Below are 23,185 nucleotides of genomic sequence, written 5' to 3' on the forward strand. Positions count from 1 at the left end.
TGAATGATAGCTATTGAAATTATATCACATAGGGACAAGCTTCTATACAATCTTATTGAGATACATCATACATCTGTAGAAGCTGCTGCAGTAAACCAGAAAACATGCAAAGCATGTGAAGCAGAAACTCACCCATCCATAACCGCTCAAATACCCTGGAGCCTATTGGAAAAGGGTATGTAATGATCCAAACAATTGTATCTGCCCGTGTATTCTGGTAATCTCTAGGTGTACGCTGGGAGACTTAATTTTCTCATGATATAACTGGACTGAGCACAGAAGGCAGAGCTGATGTCTCTTCGACTATTTTCTAAGAGGGAAAAGACTTCAGAAATCTAAACCACAAACAGACTCGGGCGTCCTAGTTCAGGATTCTCTCAAGGTTAACATACAGGTTAAGTTAGCAGTTAAGAAGACAAATGCAATGTCAACATTCATTTCAAGAGGACTAGTATGTAAAAGCAGAGTTGTACTACTGCGATTATATAAGGCTCTGGTGAGACCGTATCTAGGATATTGTGAGCGGTTTTCGAAACCTTATCTAAGAAAGAACATGCTGGCATTGGAGACAGTCCAAAGGAGGTTAATGGTAATGACCCCAGGAGTGAAGGGCTTACTAATGAGGAGCTGTTGAGGATTCTGGGTCTGTACTCAGCGGAAGTTTGAAGAATGATGGTGGATCTGGTTGAAGCTTATTCTGAGACGCCTGCAGAGAATGGATATGGAGAAGTTTCCACCAGTAGGAGAGACACTAGGACCCTAGGGAACAGCCTCAGAATGAAGGGACAACTTTTAAAAACTGAGATAAAGAGGAATTTCTTCAGCCAGAGGGTGGTTAATCTGTGGAGCTCATTGCTGCAGAAGGCTGTGGAGGCCAAGTCATTGAGTGTATTTAAGACAGTGATAGACAGATTATTAAGGGGATCAAGGGTTCCGCAAAGAAAGCAGGAAAATGAGGGTTGACAGACATACCAGCCACGATTAAATGGTGGAGCAGTCTCAATAGAATAAATGATATAATTTAATTCTGCTTCTATATTGATAGTCAATTTTCTTACTACACTTATTCACCCCTCCAAGTTACAGCCCTTCAGATTTTTTATTAATTTCAAAAGGCTTTTCCACATGATTCTAAAATCAGATTCCATATCTGTTGTGGTGGAGGTAGTTTCTGATTCACAGTACAATCTTTTCTAATACCCTTCTCGCGTCATTTGTTTTCAAGTTTCCCTGGACACCTGTAAATAGAATGAAGTGTCGTAATTAGCACATAGTACATGCTATTAAGGTAACTGCTTTCAATCAACATTGTTTTTGTTCAAGTTTTTTAATGTGGTGGTACTGTAGCAATATTGAAAGAAATTTCAGTGCAAGTACTACAGGGATATACTGGAAAATTCTGCAAGTTGTAATAGCTGTTCTTTCACAATAATTATTCAGGTTATGGTCAGGAGAACTGTAATGTACGTGTATGTGTATATACTAAATTTACACATATCTTTGTGTTATGATTTTTAAAATGCAAGTGGAAGTTCAATTTACCTGTAATACTATCCTTGTTGTTAAAATGTTTATTTCTTCCTCTTTTCTGCATCCAGTGTCTTTTTCTCCAGGGCCATGATGAGTTCATCTGTAAGTGGGAAGCTTTTGACATGCTGCTTCATTAAGCAACTGTTGCTTAGCTATTCAAATTCAATAGTCTGAAGACTATTCAGTCACACAGGACACATTATCATCCTTTGCGTCCTGGTGTCATTAATCTATTTACGAAGGATGATGTCTCGACTTGAGTCATTGAGTCAGTAGCAAAAGGGAATTGCTGACAAGAGCACACCTTCGGAAAATTACTAACACAATATAACATGATCAAAAGAAGGTCTATTACAAAGACTACAACATAGATAGAATCTATTACTATTGTAATTTTACAGATTCTCAGCCGCATTAAATTTAATCAAAGGGAATTGGAAAAGTTCCCAAGGAAAAGCCATTTGAGTGGCTATTGGAAAAAGGTAGAGCCAATGAACTTCTAAATTTCTCTTCGAAGATGGTTCACACAAACAGGTTGAAGTGAATGGCCTTTTTCAGGCTGTAATATTCTAAGTTTCAAATCAATTTGATGGCACACATTAAAGCTAGCTTCAAATACGGCTTAAAACTTAGAGTACACCATGTAACTAGCAGGGTTCTTAAAGGTAACTGGATCAGATCTCTTCCCTCCTGAAGAAAAAGCTGATTTAGTGGGTGTTTCAAAGCTATGGCAACACTATTTTGTGGCTGTACTGAAGCTGTCAGAATTTTAGAACCCGGATCAATTCATCATTCCTTCAAATCCTAACCTTTGCAATGTTTTTTGCCACAAAATCTCAGCAGCTATAATTAATTGCTCAGTCGTTTTCTTAGGATTGATGCCAATGCTCCTGCAAAACTTTCATAGGGCATCCCAATATAACCTACATCTTTGCTGCCCCCCCCACCCCATTTCAAAAGATGCAGCTGGATGTCAGGTCTGACTGGATCACCTAAAATTCTGTGAGAAGAGCCTCTAAGCCTAAGAAGAAAGACAATCCTCAGTTACTTTTGACCATCAGCAACCGTTTACTTAAACCCTTCTGTACTGACCTTCTACCTCAAATTTAGCAATATGACAAAACGTATTTTTATTAAGGTAGGGATCATCAATTTAATTGCTATGAATGAATATCATTTTCTTACCGAACACTCATTCTCCTCAGCTCCTATCCTAGCCCAAAACCCTCATCTCTGATGAAGGGTCTAGGCCCGAAACGTCAGCTTTTGTGCTCCTGAGATGCTGCTTGGCCTGCTGTGTTCATCCAGCCTCACATTTTGTTGTCTTGGATTCTCCAGCATCTGCAGTTCCCATTATCCCTCATCTTACCAGTTGGTTTTCCAATGCCTCAAATGCCCTCTCCGAGTTTACCTTTTCCACGAGACCATTCTTGCATCTTTAACCCTTCCTCACTAAATTGCTTACCTTCCCGCTTTGTATCCTAGCCCTGACACTATGGCTTTCTCTATTTAGCCAATGGGCACCCCCCTTCCAAAAATTCTATTGTCACTACTCCCTTTCCTTTAAAAATACCACCAATTCTCCACTGCTTTTTTCTGCCTATTTAGCCTTAATGGTCTTGCTGCTCTCTGTCTCTTCATCCTCCTCAACTACTACAACTCCTCCAACTGAATTCTTCATCCTTCTGTTTGTAATCACCTGTGCACATGCCTGAACTTCACTATCAGACTCCTAGGCTGGACTGTCTGGATTTGTTTCACCAAGACCTCTTCTGCCTCAAAAATTCTGAGTCAGACTTTTGTCCCAGAACAAGGAAAAAAACTGATAATGGGTTTAGGAAACCTGAAATCTTGAAAGCTTTGACTATAAAAATTAATTTCGTCTCATTTCCTGACCCTACATTATTTTTGTAGGACCCCTCCATGCTTTGGGACCTTGGCTTATGACAACTTGGGCACCTATTCTGAGGTTGGGGTTGTTATTACGACTCCTCTGGGGATTTTGAATTTCCTCCTCACCGGCTATTTCTAATTGTTGTATGGGGTTTGAAAGCCTCAAAACTACTTAGCAATAACACTGGCCTCAGGCATCAGTCAAGCTATCATGTAAAAGTTTATGTTGCAGACAACTGGTTTTGGTGGGGTAACGGGGCATACAGAATCAGAGAATCATACAATATAGAAGTGCCTTCAGATCTTTAAGTCTGCACCAACAAAATCTTTCTAAATCTACATTAGTCCACACCCCAGCACATGGTCCCCAGCCTTGAACGTTACGAAGTTTCAAGTGCTCATCAAAGCTATGAGGTTTCGGCCTCAGCTACCCTCCCAGGTAGTGCATTTCAGATTCCCATCACCCCTCTGGATGGAAACATTCTTCTTTAAATCCACTCCAAACCTCCAAACTTTTACCTTAGAATTATGCCATCTTGTTATTGATCCTTTAACTAAGGGGAATAGATGCTTCCTATTCATTCTGTCCATGCCCCTCATTATCTTATACAACTCAATCAAGTCCCCTTAATTCTTCTGTACTCTAAGGAAAACAACCCAAACTTATCCAACCTCGCTTCATAGCTAAGCTGCTTTATCCCAGGCAACATACTGATGAATCTCTCTGCATCCCATCCAATGCAGTCACATCCTTCCTAAAGTGCAGTGATCAGAATTGTACACAGAACTCCTATTGTGGCCTGAGCAAAATACTTACAGCTTCAACATCATCTCCCTACTTTTATAATCGATGTCACTAACTGATAAAGGCAAATGTCCCATATGCCTTCTTAACTACCCTATTAACTTGTTCTGCCACTTCAGGAATCTGTGGTCAAGCACCCCAAGATTCCTCTGTTTCTCTGCACTGCCGAGTGTTCTGCCACTCATTGAATACTTCCTTGTCTTGTTCTTCTTCAAAAGTACATCCATTTAGATGTAACTAAATTCCATTTGCCATTGATCAACTCATCTGACCAATCGATCTGTATCCTTTTATCTTAATTCAAGGCCTTCTTCCTTATTGTCAACCACCCAGCCAATCTTTGTGTCATCTGCAACTTACTTATCAACTCCCCTTCTCACACATTTTCTTCTAAATTCTCTACACAGAATACAGGAGGATTTTATACCAGTTAACTTTGTGTTGTTTATATCTAAATCAAATGTCGTAGATCTTGATCATGAATGTTCAACTGCTCCATCCAGGCCTCACGTGAGAGGCTTTAACATAGGTATAGACCAATGGGTGGCATGCTTCTAAATTTTACAACCTTTAAGTGCAATTCTCCCCTCCCTGGAAGTGGTGAGGATAGTGTCAAGAAGGACAAATAATTGAGCAAGTTTGATTCTGGAAAGACACTCATCACCTTCTTATCACCTCATCAATCAATGTTGAGTGACAAAGTCCATTGGTGACCTCAATTTTTCAGTAAATAAAACCCGTAAGTTGTCAATTAACAGGGAATGTAAAGAGCTCACGTCACCAGAAGCCCAAATAACAGCCTTCTCAGTAGGCAGGAAGGTAAGTTGGCCAGTCTGGGGCTGAGGCCTCCATTTGCACTCTGGTGGCAATCAGGACAAAGGCGTGGTTGCTGAAATCCACCATACAGCTTTGCCTCCTCGTCTTGTCTTCCATTGACAACCCCCCCCCCCCCCACCCCCCCCCCCCCCCCCAGTGAGACCTAAAAATAAACAAGACTCATTCTCTTGCCGTTAGATCACTTGACAACTAGGCCTCCAGTGACCTAGACACTGCTGTGCCATTGTTGCTAAGCCAGAACTTAAATGTTGTGCTTACAATTCACCAAAAAGCTTGCTGGCCAGCTGATTGGTGTCTCATTCAGCAAGCTTTGTCACTGCAGTGGCAGAGAGTCAGTTGCAACGCACCTGCCTTGACATTTAGGCAGCAAAATGGAAAATCTCGGACTTATTGTTCAGAGGTGCCTGTGCATATACTCCAACCCCATCCCTTATGATGTCATACAATAGACTATTGACACAGAACTGTTAATTTGGTTCATTCTTCTTTGAAAATATTGATGCAGTATTTTTCTCATATACAGATAAAGATCTTGAAACTGAACTACACGTTCTGAATAAAACTGATTATTCATCAATCACCGAAGCATTTAGCTATATTGACAACTACTTAAGGCATTAAGTCCGAAGCATTACAAAATATTATGGTATGTAGTGTAGAGGATTTCATTTGATCTTACATGATTTTATGATTCTAAGATTGTATGATACAGCATTCTGCAGTCTCATAGAAATTTGCAACTTGATTTGTGCATTCCACACGAAAGAAATGTTGACAGTGTGGACATCCAATGTTTCTGTTGAATGTGTTGCAGTAGACAACAGAATCATCTTCATAATCACCTTTCCTTAAGAATGTTTTAGGTTTACTTGGGCCCCTTTCATTGCAGAGGAAAGTCATATTCTGCTTTCTGATAAACAAAGCAAATTTTTTCACTGGGGTGAAAATCGCATGGAAGTCAGCGACAAGCCCACTTCTACTTGGCTGGTTTGCCTTGCCAGCGGTAAAGGACTGACAGTTCAAATGACCTCAGGTGAGAAGTTCTCCCCCAGAATGAAATTCTACTTCAGATTGCAGTTAACCAAGCAGGAAAGGAGAGAGTGAGGTGGAAGAGGGAACGTAGACAGCAAGATAGGGTTCAAACTGCAGGAGGTCTTCAGACGAATGCATCAATGACCCCTCCCACCCCCTAGGCACCAAGGCTCAAGGCTTTTACTAGGTAATCGCAGCAACAATGGGAGAAGGCTCTTAATTGTTCAGTATTTAAAGGCATCAGCTGGCCCACAAGCAAGTGATCTGCCAAAAAACACCTGTACCAGTAGTAAAATTGCAGCAGGTACACATCAGGAACAGCATGACGCATGGACCTCCTACCTGCATCTTGTAAATGTCAAACCATAGGTATGAATGCCCCTAACAGCAGCCACTCCTGTCATACAATCACTAGAGTGAAGCATTGAGGCTTTAACTTTGGTTCAATGACCTGAGTTATTAAATCCTATATATGCAGAATAATAGTGATTTGTGACCATGACTGACAATGTTTGAACTTATTAAAAATTGTAAACACATTTCTGCATAATTGTAAGTATTTGCAAATATACACAGCATACTGAATCCTCTTAATTTCCCCTGATTCATTTCACAACGTCTGAATCATAATGTACCTTTGCTGCGCACTTAATCATTTCAAACGTGGTTCAAATTTGAAGGCTTGGTGATTTCATCCAAAATCTATTTTCTTACCCAGTTACTATAATAGCAACTGATAGGCCTCTACTTGAGGTGTTAGTAGCTAGCAGTCTTCCACTTTCTTTTATATAACTTCAGTAGTAAAGAGATAAACAAGAGGAACGAAAGCATGATGTACTGTGTTTCTCCCTTTGTGCTAGATCGAGTGGGAAACTTGTTAAAACCTCATGTTTACAATGAGCACCTTTTCTGCTTTCTCTTTTCTTCTTTTGGAAGTTACTTTACACAGTTTCTCTGTCCCTCTCTCAGTGATTTAAAAATATAGCTTGTGTCTGCTTCTCAGCCCCTCTCTTTGATCCTTACTTTCTTTCTAGATACTGTGGTTTCCTATACTTCTCCAATACGCTGCCTGAAAGCAGGTCCAACGCCTAGTGCCACAATGTTCAACATGGGTAAGGATAAGGATGCAGGTCCTAAATCCACCTCATCCAGATTAGAGATCAAACCACATACTGTTCACATTAGTTTGATGCACACCAGCCAACTGGCTAATGGGCTAGCTGCTCCCCAATGGAGTCTGAGTAATTGCAGCAATGAGCACTTTTGCTGGCATGTTGTAGATGGAGCCAAGGTTACTGATGGTACAGGGACTAATTTTCTGTCCATACATATTTAACTAGCAGTCTCTCCCATTCTTATGGTTTGCAATTCGTGCATGTTGGAAGATTTTACAAATTGATATTCAATCTGTTTGGCTGGGTTATGAATGCACTTTCCTTGACTATCACATCCTGGTGTGGAACTTGAACCTGGAATTTTAGAGGGAGTGATATTACTGCTGAACCACAAGTCCTCCTTTCTACTGATGCCATTGCATAACTAGGAAAACTTCAGGCTAAATGCAACTCACACAGCCATCGGGTTAATAAAGCTTCTTCATACATTTTTGATAATGTGTTTCCTTTGAGAATTCATCTCTTGATATAGCCTTGCAAGAAATCAATTATTGAAACAAATTTGGACTTTCAGGTTAAGAACTCAACAAAGAGCTCTTATTCTATAATGTATTAGCTCCATCCTTAATGTTAACATGGACGTGATACTTACTTGTGCCAAGCAGGAGAAGAGCTTTCATGCACAGGAACTCCTCATAAGTCAACTGGAGGCGTACAAATTCTATGCTGATGCTTTGCATCCCTTGACATAGCTCATACATAGCTGATTGCTGCATCCGCTGTCTGTTTAAAAACAAAATTAAATATGACACTACTGCTATTGACTGGATTTCATCACACATGCTGGTTGACATTAAAATTCTATACACTCAAACTCACTTTAATCCGAACTGACCAGGTGTACTAAGAAACACTGAGAATAAAAACACACGCATGTTCAGTAAAAATAGAACATTGTGAAAATTGGTTTTATCATGAATTCAACAAATTTATGACTATGATTCTATAAATTTGAACATATTTTGCATTTTATGGAGTGCACATAATATACTTTTCTAAAGTATACTTATTTATTTCCCTTTCTTAGTCTTTCCACAACAAATACCTTCAGCAGCAGACAAGACTGATGGAGGACTTGCTCTTCAACTTTTATAATCACTGGCATCTGTACAGGAGTTCCACAGATGAAACAGGCACAAGCCCTGATCATGAAAAAGGTCTTAACACGCTGTACTGGAAATTCAACGTAATACTTTTTGAAAGCTATTTCTTAATGAAACTTATGAAGAAAATGTTACTTTGCATTCATATACATCTGAATATTGTGTAATTCAAAATTGATAATTCCTCAATGCAAAACACCTTGAAAAGTTTAATAGGACGAAGAATTTACATTTACATTCTCAATGGTGTCATTTGGCTGATGAATCTAAGCAACATATGCAAATTAATTTTAGGACAATCATTAAGTGGGTTACCCCTTGTGAAATGCAGATGTCATTAATTAATAATCTTGTGGCAGGCATTTTTTTAAAAAATCAAATAGCCAACAGTTTTCCAGAACTAACAGGAACTGAGGCAATGTTGCCACTATCGGGAGTGAGTCAGTCATCAATCAGAAGTCACTGAGGTGGCTTGACTAGAAAGTAAGACAGAGACACTCACCAGGGGCATTCTTACAGGGTCCGGTAAACAGGGGACGGACGAGGAAATGCAATGACTGGGGAGAGGGACCAGAACAGGGAAAGTCCATGTGGAGAGGGTCTGCTCTGCTGAGAAGGAAGCCCTCCACGGACAACAGATTGCGTGAACAGGAGGAACCTTTCCTCACTTGACAGGCCTGCAACCACGTCACCAGGGTACACCTGGCAGCTCCACGATGTCACATGGGCAATATCAGTGATACCACTGGTGATGGGAGGTGGCTTTTAAGTGACCACTGATCAGGCACTAAATGCCTCAAGTGCGTATGGGAAGGTATTCTTTCTGCCATCTATCTCATTGTTGGTAAAATAACATACTGCTGCTTACCATACCACATGATTTTATGCCAACCTCTCCTACCATCAATCTATGAGTCTGCTCTTGGGAGTAATGCAAAACCAGCCAGAAATCTCAATGAATGGTGGACTATCTACATTTCTCTGTTTTTAGAATTTCAAGGTGGGCCTCATTTTTGCCTCTGAGATGCTTCATGTTCTTTATTGTAGTAGCTTCTTCATTGGTTTCTTCTATGCTCAGGATTTGGGAACTCATGGTCTAGGAGTCCTTGCTCCTTTTACTCCTGTTGAGCCTAACAGGCAGAGGGACACTCCACTCATGTAAACATTGGGAACTTTTGACCTTAGGCTAGACTACATAGAAACATAGAAGATAGGAGCAGGAGGAGGCCATTCAGCCCTTCAACTCTGATCTGCTATTTATCACAATCATGGCTGATCGTCCAACTCAATAGCCTAATCCTGCTTTCTCCTCGTAACCTTTGACCCCATTTGCCCCAAGAGCCATAACTAGTCGCCTCTTGAATACATTCAATGTTTTGGCATCAACTACTTCCTATGGTAATGAATTCTGCAGGGTAACCACTCTTTGGATGAAGAAATGTTGCCTCATTTCCATCCTAAATGGTCAACTCTGGATCCTCAGACCGTGACCTGTGGTTCCAGACACATTTCCCACCAGAAACATCGTCCCTGCATCTACTCTGTCTAGTCTGGTTAGAATTTTATAAGTCTCTATGAGATCCCCATTGTTTGTCTAAACTCCAGCAGAAACAATCCTAACCTAGTCAGTCTCTCCTCATATGTCAGTCCCACCACCCCTGGAATCAGCCTAATAAACATTTGCTGCACTTCCTTGAGAGCAAGAGCCTTCTTCCTCAGAAAATGAGACCAAAACTGCACACAATATTCTATGTGTGAGCAACTTCAATGACACGTCCTTGCTCCTGTACTCGGTATCTCTTGCAATGAAGGCCAACATACCAAATGTTTCAGAGATATAGGAACTGCAGATGCTGGAGAATCTGAGATAACAAGGCATAGAGCTGGATGAACATAACAGGCCAAGCAGCAAGGCTTACATTTCGGGCCTAAACCGTTCTTCAGGACAACCAATGCATCCACTATTTCTAGAACCACTACAGATCATCAAGCGCTGGAGATTTATCTGCCTTCAATCCCATCAGTTTTGCCTGTACCATTCCTCTACTAATATTGATCTCCCTCAATTCTTCCCTTTCACCAAATTTTGCATTCTCTAACTCTCCTGGTATCTAATTTATGAACTCTTTTGTGAGGATGTTCAAGTCATGCATAATTTCTAGTCCTTCTGGGACATGGTAGTGTTACAGTGAGACTGGGTGTCAAACACTGAGGATTTTCAGTCCTTCTACATCTATTAGTGTAACAAATTTATTATTCAAATTTTGTAAGGGTAGATGCAATGTTGCTCAGTGTTCTCCTGCAGGCTTTTAGACACAGAAGTTTAAACAAAAGGTAGAGCAACAGCTCACACTTGCTGGGAGCTATACCGGGGTTGCTAGTTTTCTATAGCAACTACATAGTTTGCAACTTCCATACTCTTAATCTGCAGGCCTGACGCTGCTATCGCCATTACGGGATAGGTAATCTCACTGAAAGGTATGCACTGCTAAGACAGGTCAGACACCTCTAGGGCTCCTCAACATGGTGGCACCCATTGAAATGTAAAAATAGATAACTACTTTCAATGGATCAGATCAGAGGTAAAACCCGTATCAAAGGTAAAACTACTATTTGGATTGTTTAGGCCACTGGCAATCTTTAATGTGTGTAATCTCTCTTTGGGGCAGGAAACCTTAGGCTCTGATGGCAGTCCAGACTGCCATTGGTGGGTCCCCTTCCATTAGGTTAAGCTTTTCCATATATATTAGAAAGCTGTTTCACCAGAGGCTAAATGCCAGTGAGTCAGAAATCAAACCTAACTGGAACTTCTATTATGTCAATTTTCACCACATTCCTGCCCACCCTGGAAAAACTTCCCTGGCAGAAGATACACAACAGGGAGATGCCCAAATATAACTACCCATTTTTCCACCCTTCCACCTATCATCTAAGTTTGACACTGCTGGGTCCATTGACACTGTTTCACCCACTTCACAGATGTTGCTTGACCTGCTCAGTCCTTCTTGCACAGTTGCAGCTCATGTTATGAAGCATGTTCTTATTATTTTTCACTCATTCAATTTTTAGCCTGGATAAACAAGCACCTGATCACTCAATGTATACTCTAACTCAACAAATAAAGGAAAAATAAAATGATTGATCAATCTAGCGCCTGTAACATACCGTGAAAAATCAGAAACACTGTATAAATACAGATAAACTCAGAAACATTATGCAAATAACCAAGTTTTGGAATGCTGTCAAAGTCAAACAAATCTGAACTTCTTTTTCCTTAAAGCAACATAGTAAGCTGTCCAAAAAGTCAGTCATTATATGTTCTGAGAAATCCAACGTTGAAGATCTGAACTCCAAGGACAAAACAGTATTTTGTAGGGGGCTTCAGGTCTGATGAACAATTAATACTACAATTCTTCATGGAACAGGGATAAACTTTTCCTTATCGAATTCATGCTGCATAATCCAACATTTTGTTTCATATGGATCAGATAACAGCATTCTTTCACAGGACTGAAATAGATATGCTTAGTGCCCTCACACCACATTAACTCTCCAAATATTTTGAAATAATTTGGGTACAGTAAATGGTCATTACAGATAACTTTGTACTCAATCAGATTGAACTGTAGAAAGAAAATATTAAAAGTTAATTTGCTGTTTTCTTTTGGGCAGGGAGTCACAATTCATTATGTACCTATGAGACTGAATATGGACAGCAGGCAAAATTCATGCTTCACTTCATTGACTCTGACATGAAATGTTCTACAGCATGCTTTTCACCATTGAGTTGAAACTGACTGGCCTGTCATTTCTGGGCTAATCTTCACATCCTATTCGGATAATGTTGCATACTTACAATATGTAGTCCAATCATACCATTCCTATGTTCAAGTAGCATTGGAAAATCATGAGTAGCATCTCTATATTCCTACTTTCACTTTCTTCAATAACTTTGGATGCATCTTATCCAGTACCGATGCCTTATCATCTTCAAATACAGGCAGCCTAACCAATATCTCTGAGCTACCTGCTCTTCCACCTTAACTTGGATAGTATCTTTTTTCTCAATAAACACAGACAAAAAGTATTAATTTCATATCCTGGTCATGTCTATTGCCTCCATGAGTAAATAGCTTTTGTTTTTCGTCCCTAATTACTTTCTAATTTTACTACTCTTTTATATTTATATGCATGTAGAAAACTTCTAGATTTCTTTTCATGTTATTCCTCCTTGCTTCTTTTATTTTTTAAAAAACTCTATTTTAATGTCCAAAGAGATATTCTTGTGTCTTACACAAAGTCATTAAAATGGTACTAAGTGGTGTTAGTTTTCCAAAATTCCCTTGATGCACAAAAGGGTTCACCAGGCAAGAAAGTAACAAACATAACCCCTATACTCAACTAGGGAGGGAGGAAAATCTATAGGCCACTGAGCTTAATGTCTGCAATGGAATTGGTCGTTAAAGAGGTCGTAGCTGAGTGCTTAGAAAAAATTTGGTTCTATGAAGGGGAAATCAGTTTTAACAGAGGTATTACTCCCCTCTGAAAGTGTGACATATAAAGGGGCACCAGTGAATGTAGTGGAGTTAATACTGTGGTAAAGGCCTGTATTCAAGCACTGGACTGGCTATGATATCTGATATTAGTCAATATAAACACATAATCAGACTCACAAGGGCTAATCTAAAGGGACGGATTTTATGAGGAACGCCAAGAAAGTGTCTGAAGAAGAACCTGGATGGGACATCACATTCCTTAATTATTCAGTGATTTACCAGCTGCATATTTGTTGGAATGACATCAATACTGGCTTGTCTGGCCTGCCAGCACCGATTTGTAGGTTCTCAAAGGTAAAACTCCAGCATGCTATGCTAGTATGGAGGAGTGGGAAAAAAAGAGTCCAATTGGATATATACTCTGAATATATTCTCCCTCTGCCTGACTCCACGGGAACATTTTTCACAACAGTTCTGTGAAACAGAAGGCAACAAGAGAATCATCCAATTGCTGAAGGCAAATTGTCAATGAAGCATGTAGTTATGATTAATGTAAAGTTGAAACAAGTTCACACTTATTAAGCTTTCCACGAAATGTCACATAATTTCACAAAGATTACTGATTTGAGATTATAAGGGTTTGACTTTGTGGGAGTACAAAATATTTGCCGTTTTCGACTCAATGAGGAAAGCCCAATTAACTGCAGTAGCTGAAAGTGATGAGATGGAAGAACAGGGATATTTAGCTTATGTTGCAGAATAAATTACTTTAAACCAGAGCTGTCAGCTAATATCAATATGTAGCTGCTTCGGCTAGATGTACAACTTTGATTTTCCTGGAAATCTCTGGATATTTTGAATCATAGATGTTTTAATTTCTTTCTGTATTCTCACTCATTGCTGTTTTGTGACAAGGTTCGTAGTGTGCTGAAAGGAAACACAGTTGTGTGAGTACCTATGTACGGACCATGTCTTGCATTTCAAAAGCTAAAATGTGCATTTGAACGGTAACATTTGGATTGTGAACTTGCCATTATTTGCTTTACAGCTCTTTGAGGTTGGCATTCTCTCTCCTGCTGATTCCTGAATTGGACCACATTCCTCGATTCTTGACAGTCAACTTACTTTTTCATTACTTCCTACTAAATTGTTGCGCTTTTCGTTAGTTTCTGGACCAGTTTTGCTCCCCACAAGTGCCTTGGAATCTTTCCCACATTAAAGATACCGTGCAGATGCCATTTGTTGTTTTTAATTTTCCATTGTGCTCCTGGATTGTTTTCTATTTCTCTGCCGGCCTCTGGATTAACACACTTCTCAAATGTCTCTCGAATCGATCTCCACTAAACCACGATCATTTAGCATAATGTCTGTTGGGTGCTGGCCAATTCTACAACTCAAGTTGCAACATGACTCAACTGCTCAAAAAACCCAGCCTCAGCCACCAATTCCTTTTCTAGCATTTAAATTACACGAGGACAATGGAGACTTTACCTTCTACTACTCCCCTGTAGGATGCAAAATTAGTTGCTGTCATCACTATCGCTAAACCTGTATGACTGCTACTTCCTGCCTGAAGGCTCTTTATCCAAGTTAGAACATTTGAGGATTGGTATCTCCTCTCTTATAAACTCTGATTCTAAAGTTGCCTTTTGCCATGCCCAGAAAACCATCATTAATCAAATTAACAACTTATGCAGCATCTATTAACAATAATTTATGTTTTTGTATAGTACTGTTAATATAATCCAACTTCCCAAATTATTTGTCAGCAATGTTATAAAGCAAAATTTTACACCACACCAAATGACGGAATAATTTGTCAGGTGAAAGCTTCAGCAAAGAGGCATGCTTTAAGGAATTGCTTAGAGGAGGAATGTAAGTCAGAAAGACACGGACAAGAATTCCAGAACTTAGGGATCTACAGCTGAAGGCGTAGCAACCAATGGTCAGGCAATTAGAATCAAGGATGCATAAGAAGCCAGAATTGGATGAGCACAGATACTGCAGAAGGTTGTGGGGCTGGAGAACATTATAGATGGGCAAGGTTATGGAAATTATACAGTCGTACAGCCTGGAAGCAGGCCCTTCAGTTCAACTAGTCCACGCTGACCATATTCCCAAACTAAACTAGTTCCACCTGCCTGCATTTGGCCCATATCCCTCCAAACCTTTCCAACTCATGTACTTATCCAAAGAGGGTTGAAAGCAAGGAGGAGAATGTTAAAACCAAGATGTTGTTTGATCAGGAGCAATGCAGGCCAAAGTGTAGAAGTGTAAGTTAAGATATGAACAGCAAAGTTTTAGATGACCTCAAATTTACTCCCACCTAGGAGGCCTGCCAGAAGTATATTGGAATACTCAAGTCTAAAGGTATCCAAGGTACAAATGAGGGTTTTGGTCACAGATGAGATGGGGCACAGGTGAAGGCAGGTAATTTTCCAAGATGGAGATATGTGATGTTAGTAATTGCACAAATGTGAAGTCCAAAGCTTATCTTGGATTAAACATGACAAAAAGTTTATAAATAAGCTCGTTTAATTTCAGCCAGTTGTCAAGGAAGAAAATGGAGTCAGGAGCTTGGTGTGGAGTTTACTGTGGAAATAAAAATGACCGCTTCAGACTTCTCACTGTATAATTGAATAAAATTTCTACACAGATAGGCAGTCTGATAATTCAGCAACAGAGAACTATGCATATGCTTTCTTAATCAACTTCCAGCCAGAAACTAATAAAATGTACAAACAAAAACACCTAAGCATTTAATTTTGTCCTGATAAAGAATGCATCATTGGAGCATGATCTGAATGAACAAGATAAATGTTATATTACTATGCATCATGCAGTTTAATTGGTCATAAAATACACAAATTACAACTGCAACAAGTACTAATGTTCATCTAAAAAACAATTATAAATGAGTAATTAATACAGCTTGTTTTTTTTTGCTATATAAATATATGAAATCAAGCAGTTGACCATTTAATTGTGAACCACCAGGAAATTCTAAGTTCCAAACCTCAGCCCTGCTCGATAAAGCTTCTAAGTAGCATTCTGTATTAGGTAATCTTCCATCATTTCTGCTGACATCATATCTCATGTCAACTGACTGAAGCAGGAGGGAATCACATAGTAGTTTTTGGAATAAACACTCTTCCTTTCCCCAGTGATCAAGGTTTTGATGAAGGCAGTCTAGTAGGGTGGAAAGCTGGATAACTGCAAAGTATTTCTTTCATTTTAGTAAATATGATAATACACTGCACTTTAAGCACGGAAATAACCAGCTGGAGAACAGTGAAATACATCATGCCTGTTTAAGGGAATGACTTTTTTCTGACCCAAAGTCTTTAAGTGCAGTGATTAATTGCCAGTAGTGTACATTCTATTTTTGTAGAAATTCAATTTGAATTCTTTCTTATTTATTTTGCTATAGTTTAGGCAGGTTTTTCTCTCGTGGTTTGGTATTGGAACGTGTGCCCTTGATCATTTCTCACATTTCTTTGGAGATATTTTGGGCAATTTGCAATGAGTAGACTACAGGTTTTTTTTTTCAGTCTGTTGAATGCAACTTTGCAAGCTGTTAATAAAATTGACTCCACTTCGATTAATCTCTGCTCAGAAAAGCTCAGAGAATCATAGAATCCCTGTACTTTGGGAACAAGCCCTAGTGCGGAAACAAGCCTTTCAGGCAAACAAGTCCACACCGACCCTCAAAGCATCCCACCCAGACACAGCAACACCCCCCCCACCCTTTCCCTGTAACCCACCTAATCTACATATCCCTGAACACTATAGGCAATTTAGCATGGCCAATCCAACTAGCCTGCACATCTTCAGACTATCGTACAAAACCAAAGCACTAGGCAGAAATCCACGCAGACACAGGGAGAATGTGCAAATTCCACACAGACAGTTGCTTGTGTGTAGAATCAAACCTGGGCCCCTGGCGCTGAGAGGCAGCAGTGCTAACCACTGTGCCACCATGCCACCCCGAACAGCTGTTGAAATTGGAGGTCCAACACTTATTTACTGTGCTACAGAAACTAGAGATAGGATCTAACAATTGCAGCTCATCTCCTACAGCACATCAGTACAGTTCTTCTAATGGGGTGGGAGTGCAGAGTGGAGAGCTGTGTTTTCTTTCTGAATAATGATTATGATACTCTGGAGTGTTTTTTTTTCCACTCTATACTTGACTATTTTCTGGTTGTACATCATTGTGCTGAACAGCAGAGCCTTTTTTAAACCCGATTTTTATATTCTGCGTTTAGTACGAATAGTAAAGACTGTAGATGCTGGAGTCAGAAATAACACAGTGTGGAGCTGGAGGAATACAGCAGCCCAGGCAGCATCAGAGGAGCAGGGAAATTCATGTTTTGGGTCAGGACCCTTCTTCTGAAAATCACATTCAAACAGATTCAATCACAGTTAGATTTCAACCTCTAGTTAGTGGAAAATATGGCAATACAACAGTAATTTTAGCATCATACACCTGGAAGTATCCAAATATGAACTTCAGAAGTACTTAATTAGCTGTAACATGTTATAAAGAGAGATCTCGGTGTCCGTGCACACAGATCCTTGAAAGTTGCCACCCAGGTTGACAGGGCTGTTAAGAAGGCATACAGTGTTTTAGCTTTTATTAATAGAGGGATCGGGTTCTGTAACCAAGAGATTATGGTGAAGCCGTACAAAACTCTGGTGCGGCCACACTTGGAGTATTGTGTACAGTTCTGGTCACCGCATTATAAGAAGGATGTGGAAGCTTTGGAAAGGGTGCAGAGGAGATTTACTAGGATGTTGCCTGGTATGGAGGGAAGGTCTTACAAGGAAAGGCTGAGGGACTTGAGGCTGTTTTCATTAGAGAGGAGAAGATTGAGAGGTGACTTAATTGAAACATATAAAATAATCAGAGGGTTAGATAGGGTGGATAGGGAGAGCCTTTTTCCTAGGATGGTGACGGCGAGCATGAGGGGGCATAGCTTCAAATCGAGGGGTGAAAGATATAGGACAGATGTCAGAGGTAGTTTCTTTACTCAGAGAGTAGTAAGGGAATGGAACGCTTTGCCTGTAACGGTAGTAGATTCACCAACTTTAGGTACATTTAGTCGTCATTAGATAAGCATATGGATGTACATGGAATAGTGTAGGTTAGATGGGCTTGAGGTCGGTATGACAGGTCGGCACAACATCGAGGGCCGAAGGGCCTGTACTGTGCTGTAATGTTCTATGTTCCATCTGGTGCTCATGAAATATGACACAGTAAATGCAAGTCCTTCTGTCCATTTACTCAGCAAATCCCTGTTGATTCCCTCTAAATAATTTCCACCTGCCGACATCGATCGAACGTCACTCACCAAATGTAATGAACAAACCTCTCTGGTTTTGATGCATTATCTGTGGCCTCCTTTATCTGTGGCCTCCTTTACTTCTCAGCAGCTTTGAAACAGAATTTTTGCCTAACATCTCTCTGCTGTCAAATTTAATTGGACTGTCTTCACTGGCTTTCAATTACTCATCCTACTGTAGATGACCAACCCCAGCAACAACCATTATTTCTGTAAATATAGCATTATTCTCCTGGGTCTCCAGAAATCTTTTATCTCCTAAAATGTGTTTTATGCTTAATTAATTTTACTGAATAATTAGCTAAAGGTTTAGCTTTGTTGTGGCTGAAGAGGTAATTTGTGAGAAATTAGTTAAATTAAGGAAATTATGACCTTCTTATCCTTGTAGAAGAGAATCTACTTCTGGGAGTAGAACAGACTAAAATGCATATCTTTTCAGTTACAAATCCATCTATACCCATGGTCAGGGGAATATCTATGGATGTTGTTTATATGTACTTCCAGAAGGCTTTTGAGAAAATCCCACATAAGAGACTGTTAACTAAGATAGAGGCCCATGGAACTGAGGAAAAATCCCTGAAATGTCTGGGAAATTGGTTGAGTGGCAGGCAACAGACAGAAGGGACAATGCATAGGTCCTCTAATTAGCAGCATGTGATGAGTGATGTCCCGCAAGGATCTGAGTCAGGGCCTCAAAATTATTCACGTTATTTATTATTGACCCAGATAATGGCATAGAAAATCATATATCTAAATTTGCTGATGTCACAAAGTCAGACAGTATTAATAATGGAATAAAATTACAAAGGGATATTGACAGACAAGTGGAATTGGCAATACTGTGGTAAGTGGAGCTCAACGTAAGCCAATGGTTATCCATTTTGGACTGAAAAGGAAAGATCAGTGTACATTTTGGATGGTATGAAATTAAATATTACAGTATGTGTTCAAAAAGGCTTGGGAGTTCAAGTGCATCGGTCTTTAAAATGACACAAATATGCAGAAATTAAGGAAATTAATATAATGTCAGCCTTTAATTATAGAGGACTGAAGTACAAGGATGTAGAAGTTATGCTGCAGTTATACAAAACCCTGGTTAGATCCCCTTTGGAGTACTGTATCAGGATATATTGGCCTTTTAGGAATTACAACGTAGATTTATGAGAATGATACCTAGACTTCGGGGTTAAGTTATGAGGAGAGACTATACAAATTAGATCTGTTTTCTCTAGAATTTAGAAGGTTATGGGGTGATCTGATTGAAGTCTTCAAGATATTAACAGGAAAACAAAAACACGTAGATAAAGAGAAACTATTTCCACAGGTTAGTAATTCTAAAACTTGCTGGCTTAGACTAAGAATTAGGGTCAGGCTGTTCAGGACAGATGCTAGGAAGCATTTCTAAACACAAAAGGTAAGAGAGGTTTGGAACACTCTTGCACAACAGCAGTGAATCCTGGATCAGTTGTTAATTTTAAATCTGAGAAAGCTAAATTTTTGTTAAACAAAGGTATTGAAGGGAAATGGCTTGAAGTAGGTAGATGGAGATCATCCACAGATCAGCCATGATTTTACTGGATGGAGGAACAGGCTCAAGGGGCTAAATAGCCTACACCTGTTCCTCCATGCCAATATTAGAAAGTATTACAATTTCAGACTTGTGAAATTGGTTTCTGTCACATGACCACTTTCAGGGATAACTTTGCGATGAGGCAATCTCAACAATGTTTTTAGGAAAAACGCAATGAATTTGTAAATCTGTTGCCAATTTTTTTTTCATCTAGTAAATGAGGGCCAACCTCAAATTTCCATCCTATGATTCTGGTGAATGCTTTTCCTTCCTAGCAACTCCTATTTATTGAATTAGCCATGGTGTTAATATGCTGTATGTAATGTTCCTTTGCTGTTAGGTTTTAAGCCAGAGACCATGTAAAAGCAAGTGGGCAACCTGTCTCAGAGAAAGTAGGAACTGCAGATGCTGAAGAATCTGTGATAACAAGGTGTAGAGCTGGATGAACACAGCAGGCCAAGCAGCATCAGAGGGGCAGGAAAGCTGACGTTTCAGGCCCAGACCCTTCACCCTGCCCCATCACAATTAAACCAATGGGCCATTTGAGTCTCATAAATAAGATATTTAAAGCTTACTTATTTATATTTCATCAACAGTGGTCGAGGACCACACCAAGCAGCTAGCCTGGCAGGTTTCCCTGGGCAGATCATTACAGAATGGGGGCTCTTTAAATAAGTGGCCCATGCGCACGTTGCAGGGCTTCCCCAAAATGCAACTTCACCAGGCCAAATTCCACCCATTGCTCCTCAAATCACATCATCTGTTCCCCTCACCAACTCCCAAATATTTACAAGGCTTGTCACATCACATTACACTTCATCACCAGAGTACCATACTGGCAATGGCCACCACTCTCACTGGTGCTACCAATACATTGAGGAATGCAGGCCTCTGATTGGTGTAACTCTCAAAGATGGCATTATATCCCTGAGGGGCTGAAATACGACCTCCAGCATTAAAGCAGCCATTTCGATGTTTCTGTGGGCAACCATTCTTCCTGTGGATGGAGTACCTCCTTGATCTTTGTAGCTGGATAGCAACAGGGGACACAGCACCCTTAGTCCCATAGTTCAGCTTAATGCACCATTACTGAGCTGAAAATTAACTCTGTTTATCTCCCCAAAGATTTTGTCCTACTGAGGACTCCCAATATTTTGTATTTTTATTTCAGCTTTTCAGTATCTACAGTATTTTGCCTTTACAGCTTTATGATGGATTCAGCGCAACTGGTCTGTTTATGCACCTGCTCAATATTTACAAATTTAACACAACTACTATTTTCTTCTTTTGATGGATTTTTTTTATTTTTGATCAATGTTTGACAAAAACAGGTCCTGGATTTGTTTATATATATATTTGCTTCATTAAAAAAACATTCGGTCCCATTTTACAATAAGGTTGTATCAATTATTATCAATTAATACAGCCTTTAAGCTCAGCTCAACTCAGCAATAGGAATACATTCACAATATCAATGCAAATGTTTCTCAGCATTCAAGATCAAGAGAAGTGAATCAAATTCACTTAAATTAATTGAAAATTGTGGAATTAGGGGTTGTACAGTGTTCTTTAAAGATTTGCAGAAAGAAGAATAAGTTATAAGCAATAACAATCACATTACCCAAGTCACAAATATTTTCTAATAATCCTGATAAAGCAACTAACTAAACACTCAGGTCTTCCTCTTATTTAACTGCAAAATGACAATATTTTATAGAAATGAATGTCAATGGTCTGAATTTAAAAATAGATTCATCGAATGCTAATTGGATTTAATGTACTTTTGTAGCATGTCATTAATGGTTCAACCAAAGTCACATACTTCTGTCAGTTGTCCTAACCTCATCAAAAATCCTGACACAGACTTCCCTGGTTCTTGAACTGCTGAGTAAAACCAATAGCGTCTCAGAGTTAGAGGAGGCACGGGGGTCATAATATTTCTTAACTAAATCCATCAACTCGTGAAAAGTTTTGGTATCTGTTGTCTCAGGAAACATCAGGTTCCTAATAATCAAAAAACCTATAGATCCACAAGCTGTCAAGAGAATTACTTGTGGTTTTTTATCTGCCCAGAAAAATAATGCATTCTTTACACATTCTAGGCCCAGGCTTTGACATTAGGATCAAATAAGTCAAACTTTCCAATAATGTCATTATGCCAAAAATGCATACACCAACTCAAAGAAGACTGTTGCGAGCAAATTTCTTTAGGAGTACATTTTTTCTCTCATCACCACTAAAATAACTCCAGAAAGGCCGTTATCCTGTCAGCAAGTTACCTTTATTCCCACATCATTGTACTGGACACTGGTTTGGCTTCCTCAGAGCCATCTCTCACAGTAGGCAGAACCTTTGATGATCATGCTTGTATCTGTCTGTCAGGGCTCCCTAATTGGACCAGGTTAACAGTCCCAGTGAGGGAACTCATAGTCTATGAAGTCCACCTGTCTGACCTCATTACAATCACTACAGGTATTAGTCAAAGTAACTGATACCAAGTGGGGAAGTCTTTGCCAGAAGGTAAGCTCAGTCTTGATTAGACAGGATAGGTTTATTAAATAATACTTAATAGTTGGTTGCATTATGAAGTCATAGAGTCATAAAGCATGCAAACATGCCCTTTGGCCCAACTTGTCCGTGCCAACTATGTTTCCTAAACTTAGTCTCGTTTGCCTGTGTTTCGTCCATATCCTGCTAACCCTTTCCAACCCATGCACCTGTCCAAATGTGTTTTAAATGTCGTAATTGTATCCGCCTCTACCACTTCCTCTGGCAGCTTATTCCATTTACCCACCCCTCTCTGTGTGAAAAAGTTGCCCCTCAGGTCCCTTTTAAATCTTTCTCTTCTCACCTTAAAACTATGCTTTCTAGTTTTGGACTCCCTTATCCTAGGCAAAAGACATTGGCAATTCACCTTATCTATGCCCCTCGTGATTTTAGGAACCTCTATTAGGTCACTCCTCAGCCTTCTACGTTCCAGTGAGGTAAGTCTCAGCCTATCCAGCCTCTCCTTATAACTCAAACCTTCCAGTCTCAATAACATCCTTGTAAATCTTTTTGCACCCTTTCCAGTTTAATAACATCCTTCCTATAGCAGGAAATATCACTGTACCAATGTCTTGTACAGCTGCAACATGATATCTGAGATACACAACAGTCCTTGGTAAGATCTCAGGGTGTATCTAAGAGTAAGCCCACAAACTGCTGCTGAAACATTATGGTACAACTAAGAAAACTGGTTTGTATACACTGGTTAATATCTTCCAGGAACAGTCAGCTATATCTTGATAGGTGGAGTTTATCTCATGATGTCAGTTAATCTTTTCAGACACTAACTGCCATATAGAACAATTTAGAACATCTCGTACACTCTTTTAAGAATTGAGGGTGTTTCACTTT

At 39.6% G+C, this 23,185-nt stretch overlaps 1 protein-coding gene across 4 annotated transcripts in view; it reads right to left on the reverse strand.

The window, feature by feature from the left end:
- nr3c2 (nuclear receptor subfamily 3, group C, member 2) overlaps nucleotides 1-23,185 on the reverse strand; it is a 326,066-nt gene that overhangs the window by 25,319 nt on the left and 277,562 nt on the right. For all 4 annotated transcript variants that reach the window (XM_059645238.1, XM_048529777.2, XM_048529786.2 and 1 more), the window contains one exon: nucleotides 7,865-7,995. In XM_059645238.1, the coding sequence (XP_059501221.1) occupies nucleotides 7,865-7,995 (131 nt within the window). The remainder of the gene's footprint in view (nucleotides 1-7,864; nucleotides 7,996-23,185) is intronic.

The sequence above is a fragment of the Stegostoma tigrinum genome, chromosome 1 (genome assembly GCF_030684315.1).
Source record: "Stegostoma tigrinum isolate sSteTig4 chromosome 1, sSteTig4.hap1, whole genome shotgun sequence".
Lineage (NCBI taxonomy): Eukaryota > Metazoa > Chordata > Chondrichthyes > Orectolobiformes > Stegostomatidae > Stegostoma > Stegostoma tigrinum.